Here is an 8635-nt window from a genome sequence, read left to right as displayed (position 1 = left end):
ATGCTAGGGGTCTGGTTTTATTTGTTCTCAAGTTTTATTTAAATTTTTTTCTGTTTTTATTTATACATTTTACATATAATGGAGTTCATAGGGAACCAGCGCTCTCACAGGCGATGTCTAAATCGTTAATGGCTGGACTGAAATGTCATTTGACCCTTTTCTGTATTTCAGGGTCTGGAGAGAGTAAAGAGGTGTTGTTTCCTCCCAGCCGCTCTCCGGCTTTCCTCACTGTTCCAGGGGATGGTTTCGCCCAGCCCTTCACTCTAAATCCTGGAAAATGGATTGTCTGTATAAAAGCTGAGGGTGTCTTGCTGGTTAGTACATGAATTCTGATTTGGTGTTTCTCAACAGGCTTGACCGATATTTAATTAGGCTAATAAAATAGCTACATAAGTTGTGGGTTGTTATTTACTTTATTAATGCTATTTTAAAGTTAAGGCAAAACATTATTTAAACAAGACTTGATTTAGTTGTGTATTTATATTATTTTGCTGTTTAATATGTTTATCGAAAAGTGGCTTTTCTTTTTTTAAAGAATAAATGTGAATGAAGCTCATTGTCCAGTAGAAATGTAGAACTTGGCCTTTTGACTTTTATGGGAGAATTTCGCCCCCTGTATTTGTACTGGATGGAATTTAATAAATTAAATAAATTTCTCTTAGTATGAGAAATGATCACTTAGGCCCATATGGATGCATGACTAAGGCTAACTTTAGTCTGTACAACCTCTTCCAGGACTACTTGGTAATTCTGCCCAGCGCTTTCTATGAAGCTCCAATTCTACAGCATCCGATTACAGAACCCTGTACATATCTGGCTTCTGCTGAGAGGGGCAAGTAAGCGTGCAGCACTACACCTCCACAAAATCATTTCTACTTTATTTTAGATTATGAAAGCTCTACATCTATTACCGTCATTGAAGGCTTAGCTTGAAGACGCTCTGCTATTTAAGATCCTCTAATACCATAGATATTAAAGACACCAAGCAGAATAGCTGATGAAACAAAAAGCAGATGTTTTGGCTTTGTCTGAAAATCATATCCGGGGTATAAAGGGGTAATGAGACCACATTCGACTCATGTGCTGACAGTTTTAGGTTCAGGAAACATTCCATTCAATGAAAATCCCGCTAATGTTCTGACGCTAAATCATCAGCCTAATCAAAAAATCAAATTTCTCCTTTAACCCAAATGTAGTCAGTCAACAAAGACATGTCAGGTGTCTGAACTGATTCTTTAGTTTGGCACTGGAGCCACTGTAGCTAATAAATAATGGAACCTTATATACAACCAGTTAGCATTAGTTTGCCTAATCATGCTTATGGACAGAAGTAAGGATAAAATTTAATGCTAAATACTTTTGTCCATGTTTAGAGGCAGCAGTACATCATACAGTGTCAGAAACCACACAAGCACGTCTTGGTCATTCTACAGAAACGTTTGCTTTATCTTTCCATAAGAGTCACTGGTGTTACTGATCGTCATTGGCGCTACACATAGGAAAGGTAACACTAGTGACCGTAACACTCGAGGCATTTTTAATGGAAAAGGTATTTTACAAAATGGAATATCCACTAAGATATGTAATTTAATCAATTTGTGTTCTGTTTTTCCCCAATTACCTAAGAATAAAGGTCACTCCAGTGACTTCAACTAAAGCTTCATATGAAATAATGAGCTGATAACTGAAAAGACACAGTGATTTTCTTCATAGATCCTCAGAAAATAGGTAAAAGGAAGTCGTGATTTTTTTTTTTTTTTTTTTTTTTTTTTTTGATTTTGTGATTTTTATTTTAAAATATTTTTTTTGTTGTGCAGTGACACCAGTGACACGATTCCTGGGGACCGCAATTTTCATTATATATTTTAGATTTTTTTGGGCCTTTGTTTTCTTTGTCATTTAAATCATATACTGCATGGTCATGTATAGAGTATCGCAGTTAAAATTGCAGAAAAACACATTTTTTGACCTCAAAATATGGCCTCACCCTTTACACATGACTGTGAGGACGAGCTCTTCGGTGGTGCCTGGAATTCTATATGATTGATTTGAAAGCCCGTGTTTCTAAATTGAGGCTCAAGAAGGTGTAATTGTAAAAATAACTTGTTTTATTTTAAAATATGAAAATTGTAACTCTAACATGGTTTTATAAGTATAATATATCTGTAAATGCTTGGGACACAAAAATGGACATTTCTGTAGAATGACACGTCTATTTGACATTACTTAACGACTTCAGTGTGAGGTGTGTGATGATTTAGGCAAGCAATTTGTCTGATGTTAACCGGTGGGGTATAAGCTTTCATTACTTGTTAGACATATTAGTCTCAAAGCTCCAGTGCAGAACTAAAGATGCAACTCCAGTCTCCAAACCTATAACAGCTGATGGGTTGTGGGTTTTTGGAAGGGGGGATTGTACTTGTTTGATTTTTGCCAAACGTTTACTTTAAAGTCTTGGCCAGACAGCAGACAAAACAAAAATCAGATGTTTTGGCTTTGTCGTAAAGCAGAAGTCTTGGTGAAGAGTGAGGAGACCACTTTAGACCCGTGTGCAGACTTTTTTATGATTAAGCCCTTGTGGACACATTCCATAATATGCTGCCTTTAAACCATGAGACTGAAGCTTTTAGCTAAATTTAAGCAGGGAACTGATCTGACCTGAGGAGTGGTCTAATGATGGACATTAATTGTGGTTTTGTGTTCTAAGAATGGTCAGAGCACTTGATGATCAGAGCGTGGTGTGTAAAGTTTGTTGTGTCTAGGCTCGGTCAGAGTATGTTATCATGTCCTATTTAGTGTCTGTGGGGTTTTGTTGGCATGGGTTGATTCTTTTTATTGTATGCCTGGCTGCAGCTGTCTCCTGTACAAGCACGTGCCAATGGACAGCTTCCCGTCGGCGCAGGCCTCGCAGGGGCTTCGGCAGCTCACCGCTGACCATCCTCAACTGGCCTCTGTCAGCGGCCGACAGGTGTGCAATCATGCATACTGATCAGATAATTAAAAATGCAGTTACACACACACACACAAACATGGGGAATAAAAATTCAACCTAAAAAATGTGGCAACAAGCGATTTCACTAGTTTTATTCTAACAGGACTGTATTCTCAACTGTCACTGTATAAAAGTCTTTGTATAAAATATTTCCTCTTCTGGTTTTGAATTAAAGTTTACGCCCTCCATTTCAACAGAATTCCTGTATTAATGAGCTGGGGATGAGAAATATATGCTTTTGTTATTGTTGGCGATTATGCTGTATTTTAAGAATTAATGTAAAGCATAGAAAATAATGGTACAGTATTTCTGTGAGCATTATAAATCTCACAAACGCTTCAAATCAACCTCTGCCCTGCTCTGTTTTTTAAGCACATGCTTGGGAAAATACAGCAAACAAACAAACATGCACTCTATCACAGCTTTTTCCCAGAGTTGAAATGGCTTAGTGAGTCACTTTAACACCTCCAAACTCACAGCGTCCTACAATGTTTGAGCTGAACAAACTCTGTCTTCGCCTCACTCTTCTGGTCATAGTACCAGGGCTGTCATCAGTTTCCTCACATACGCATCCCGATGGCTAAGCTGTTGTTTTTCTGCACTACTGAAGCAGGTGTCTCATTTGCTGGTCATACAGAAACCCAGAAACGGACGTCCTCGCAAATAAACTCTCTCATGTCCAGGCCCAGCTGCGGCTGATGCTGCATGTTCCAGAATCTGGCTCCCATGTCCTGGTTCTAGAGTACGCAAGCGAGATGAACAACACCCAGAACGTAAATGTGTTCATTGGTGGACAGCCCCTGGACCAGGTTCAAACCAGGGCTAACATCTACAGCTGTGCTTACAGGTGGGTTTATTATGAAACATATTTTCGACCAGCTGTTTGAACCGTTGTAAAGCATATTTCACCCAAGTGTAGTCAGTAGGACGAGACATTGGTGTCAGAAGTTTGCTTCTGTAGTTCTGTGCTGGAGCTATGAGGCTAATGTTGCTAACATGTAATGAAAGCTTATACCCCAACAGTTAGCATAGTTCACTTGCCTCAAACTGCATTGAGTTTCTCCTCTAGTCTCAAATATTCTTAGGCCCAGTCCCATTTCACCCCTTGCCCTATGTTGCACATTCAACATCTAGGACTAGGTTGCCCCAATTTTTGTTGAGATAGAGGGATAGGGCGAAGTGTTGGGGCTACATGGACCCTCCAAACTGAGGTTTTTCAGAGTGTTATGAGAAAAAAACAGCAAGATGGCTGTGCGAGTGGCCAAAGAAACCCACGAACGCGAGAATTTTCTCAGTTAATAAAATACGATAACCATTGTTTTATCTTCATTTAATGTCATTTCAAAGTACTATGGTCATTTTCTTCATAACAAGCATAAAAAAAATCTCGAATAGTCTGCTGATATCTTGGAACAGGAAATTTAGCTAGCTCAGGCGTCAGATCTGCTGCTCCATTTAAGGTGGAACGGGTAAATTTGAGCAAAAAGCTGGCGAATACCTGACTTCAGCTACATATCGCTGAAGAATTAGAGGTGGGTGAAAATGAATAATTGTCATCCCCCTCTTTGACAGCATATGATGCCGTAAATGTGACTAAAGCCCAGCAGTGAGGAGCTTTACCTTTACTTTACCTGCTATCAGACTGGCAGGGCCACCTACAGAGCAGCGCTAAGCGCTGTTAATGAAGTAATGTTCTTTATTTAAGGATTGTCCCATTTCATAGGGGAAAATTTCAACCATTACCCCTTGTAACTCAGTTCCAACAGGCAAGATGGCACTCAAAATCAAGGGGTAGGGTAAAAATAAGAAATGGGATTGGGAACTTATGTGGTTTCTGGTGCTGTATGCTATGTTGCTTAGGACTGTGCAATATAGACAGAATACCAAACTGTTAATGTGATTATATTGCTAAGTGTTATGATTACATTATACCCTACAATATATTAAAAACACTTAATGTGATGTAATTAACAACTGGCCTAAGAATTAAGAATCTGGACCATGTGAGTCTGTTCAGGATGCTTGCTTGATAGATTAAAGCACAGGTCACCAACACTGGACCTGGAGGCCTACCTACTTTCAGACTTTAACACCATACCTGGTCCATCGAATAGCTTGTTTCAGAATTCCTTAATTAGCTGAATCAGGTGTGTGAAATTAAATATGGGTTGGAGGTAAAACCTGCAGGAAGGGAGCACTCTAGGAGGAGGGCTGGTGGCTGCTATAGCACAAGATCATCTGCATTTTACAGGCTTCTGTAAGATCATCGCAAAGGTGAATATCTCAAGAAAAAATGCCGATTAAGCCCTTCAGTTGTGTATGAAAATAAAAAAAAAAGTACATTGCACAGCTGAAGACAGAAGTAGCAGCCATCTTTAAGCACAATTTTTCTTAACTTCTGTTCATTTTTACGGGTAACACAAAGAGCTACGTCAGCCTACTAAAGAAGAAGACTTTTGACACCAAACGTCTTGGAGTGAGGAGAAAATTGTGTAAACTTGATCTTTCACTGAACTATTCATTCATGTTCTAAACATAATGGACCTCATTCACCAACTGCTCTTAAGAAGAAATTTCTTCTTAAAACCCACTTACGAGGTTTTCATGAAGATTATCGTATTTACCCACGTTTTGAACAAATTCAGGAAAAAAGCTTTAGATGATGTTGGTGAATGAGGCTCAGTGCCTTTATTCGGTGGACATATTCTTAGCCAGTCACTCATAAACTGATACAAACTGTGTTCTGCCCTATAGCTTCCTTTGCCGCTCTATAGTGGTTGATGGAGAGAATCGCGCCGCTCACTTTCTGCTTCCACCCAAGGCAGAAATTCTTCTGCAGGCGTCTGCTGCCTCATTCCTGCTGGTAAGGGTTTATTGAGCCGGAGCAAATGGTTTCTACTGGACATTATTTACATTTACATTTACAGCATTTAGCAGACGCTCTTATCCAGAGCGACTTACAAGAAGTGCTTTGCCAATCTAGAGAAAGTATCTTTGCTAGTTACCAATAGCTTAGAGAGAAAGACAGTCCTGAGCTCAGATACTGCTAGAAACAAAATGTCACTGCAGACACCAAGAGAAAAAGAAACAGAGTTGAGCGCAGAACTCTGTGCCATTCAATGCAATACAATAACAATAAGATACAATACAATAAACTACAATACAGAGTGGAATACAATAAAATAAGTGCAGCTTATAGTTCAGTGCTCATTTAAGTGCTGTGTAAAGAGAAGAGTCTTCAGTCGGTGTTTGAAGACAGCAAGAGACTCTGCTGTTCGGACAGCCAGTGGGAGTTCATTCCACCACCTGGGCGCCAGTACAGAGAACAGTCTCGACGCTTGTCTTCCGTGCACCTTGAAGGATGGCGGGTCAAGCCGAGCTGTACTCGAAGCTCGAAGGGCTCGTGGTACAGGTCGAGATTTCACCATTGCCATCAAGTAGGTAGGGGCTAGTCCATTTTTGGCTTTGTAGGCCAGCGTTAGGGTTTTAAATCTGATGTGAGCAGCTACAGGAAGCCAGTGAAGGGAGCGCAGCAGTGGGGTGACGTGGCTGAACTTGGGCAGATTGAAGACGAGTCGTGCTGCCGCATTCTGGATGAGTTGCTAAGGCTTGATGGCCTGCATGGGAAGACCAGCCAAGAGTGAGTTGCAGTAGTCAAGACTGCACTAGCACCTGGGTGGCCTCTCGGGTGAGGAAGGGTCGGATCCTTCGGATGTTGTACAGGAGATACCTGCATATTGCTATTTTGTTTAATTGTTTAAAATATTTAACTCTGCCATCCTACATTCTCAGAAATAAAGGTAGGAAACTGACTGGGGCAGTACCCCACTTATCACTGGGGTGGGACCCTCAAGGGTGCGTCTCAGTACCTTTAGTCAGGGAACATAATTGTACCATAATCCATTAAAATGATAGTTTCTAAGTTGCATTGACTCCACACTCCTCGTCTCATCTCCAGGCTTTTTATTTTATCGTTCTGTTTTCAAACATTCGGTTATGAAAAGGAACAAATGTATTTTGCTAATAAATGTATTTAAGCTAATAAAGCCACTGGTGTACCTTTGAGGGTGGATTTACACTATCTGTACCTTGATGGACGAGAAATGTAGCTGCACAGAACCATTTCTGACACAGTACTTTTATTTCTAGTGTAATGGGGTTCCAGAATCCATTCTTAGTCCATTCTCATTAGAAGGGATTGGATAGCCTGAGGCTGGGGTTCGATTTCCTTTCCAGACAGGAGTCAAGAACACTTTATGCCTCTTTCTTGCCGCTTTGTCGAAGTCACAACTCTGTTTTGGTTCAGTAAAAAAGAGTAAGGTTAACAAAGTAAAGGCTTCATATGGGAAGATTTTCCTTTGGACACACAGCTGGATATGATGAAGCTGCAGTGAAACTCATTTAGACATCTAACCAAATCCTTTTATTTGGTGTAGGGATACTGAGCAAGTAAGTAGTCTGTTGAATCTTTTATTAACTAACAGCTTCTCCCCACCTAAGTTTTCTGTTCCATCTAGTTTAGTCCTCCTGGTTCCTCTAGTTCTTAACCAGTTTCTCAGTCCGTCAGTTCTGAGTAAACATATTACTGTTCATCACAGCTTGACAAACATTTTTTTATATTTATTCTTGCAGGTTTAGTGTTGCTTTAGGCTGTTGTCTGTGTTTCAACTCATGTAGTTTCATGGCTTTCCCACAGAATCGAGTGTATGCAGTTCCTTCTGATAATTTCACCATGGAGCTCATCAATCCCAAGGAGCTGTGTGTCTCAGTACATGGGCGCTTCACAGATGACAGGTAAACCTTTTTATCTGTGTGGAAACAGAGATTCCTTCTCTTCTTTGAAGCGCTCTTTTCTCTGATATCAGTTGCTGACCATGGCACACTGAGCATGAAAAGCACAGTGTAATGCTGTGGAGCGCAGAGCTCTTGAAAGCAAGTGCTTTTTGTGGTACAGTGCACTTTGCCTTAAAATAGAAAAGCTCAGCATAGTTTAAAAACACTCAGCACCACACAGGTCTACTGTTTAACACAGCACTAACATGACACACAAGGATAATGCTCATTTAGACTATTTTAGGGGGTTCTTAACTGTTAGAAGTCTAGTTATTATTATTGATTTGTTATTCTATTTTTGTCTGATTACGGAACTGCATAATTAATTATATGGCTAGTTATGAAATGAATTATATTGATGTTCGATGTACATCCTGAATCAACAGGTTTGAGTCTACACTTCTGTTTTGATGTCAAACGGTGACAAAAATGTCTCAAACGTGACGCACATCTCTCCCTTTATGTACACCATAAGCTTTTAATTGAATTCACATTGTAAGAAAATATGTCTTTCTTAGGTTTAGGCCTGATATAATAAGAAATTTAGAAAGATCAATATATAAGGACAGAATTATTGATAAATATTCAAGTTTTCTTTTGTATATTACAGTTACATATGCCATATACACACTAATACCACTTTTCCCCTCTGATACTCACCCATAGGTCCTGATATTTAAAAAGTTACATTTTTAAAATATTTTATTTTGGTAAAATTTATGTTTAACAACATAAGGAAATGGAAAATATCTTAAATGTGCAAAACACTTAAAAGCAGCTGCACTCAGCAGCCTCTCTGGGTCAAAAACG

The 8635-nt window shown here is 39.5% G+C and overlaps 1 protein-coding gene across 4 annotated transcripts in view; it reads left to right on the top strand.

Annotated features, from left to right (window-relative positions):
* LOC108436853 (laminin subunit alpha-3-like) overlaps window positions 1-8635 on the top strand; it is a 154797-nt gene that overhangs the window by 75327 nt on the left and 70835 nt on the right. For all 4 annotated transcript variants that reach the window (XM_037535183.1, XM_037535185.1, XM_037535181.1 and 1 more), the window contains exons 35-40: window positions 172-314; window positions 736-836; window positions 2854-2968; window positions 3676-3839; window positions 5747-5855; window positions 7689-7786. In XM_037535183.1, the coding sequence (XP_037391080.1) occupies window positions 172-314; window positions 736-836; window positions 2854-2968; window positions 3676-3839; window positions 5747-5855; window positions 7689-7786 (730 nt within the window). The remainder of the gene's footprint in view (window positions 1-171; window positions 315-735; window positions 837-2853; window positions 2969-3675; window positions 3840-5746; window positions 5856-7688; window positions 7787-8635) is intronic.

The sequence above is a fragment of the Pygocentrus nattereri genome, chromosome 2 (genome assembly GCF_015220715.1).
Source record: "Pygocentrus nattereri isolate fPygNat1 chromosome 2, fPygNat1.pri, whole genome shotgun sequence".
NCBI classification, from domain to species: Eukaryota; Metazoa; Chordata; class Actinopteri; order Characiformes; family Serrasalmidae; genus Pygocentrus; species Pygocentrus nattereri.
The sequence above is the reverse complement of the archived record's forward strand: the minus strand, read 5'-3'. Positions and strand labels throughout refer to the sequence as shown.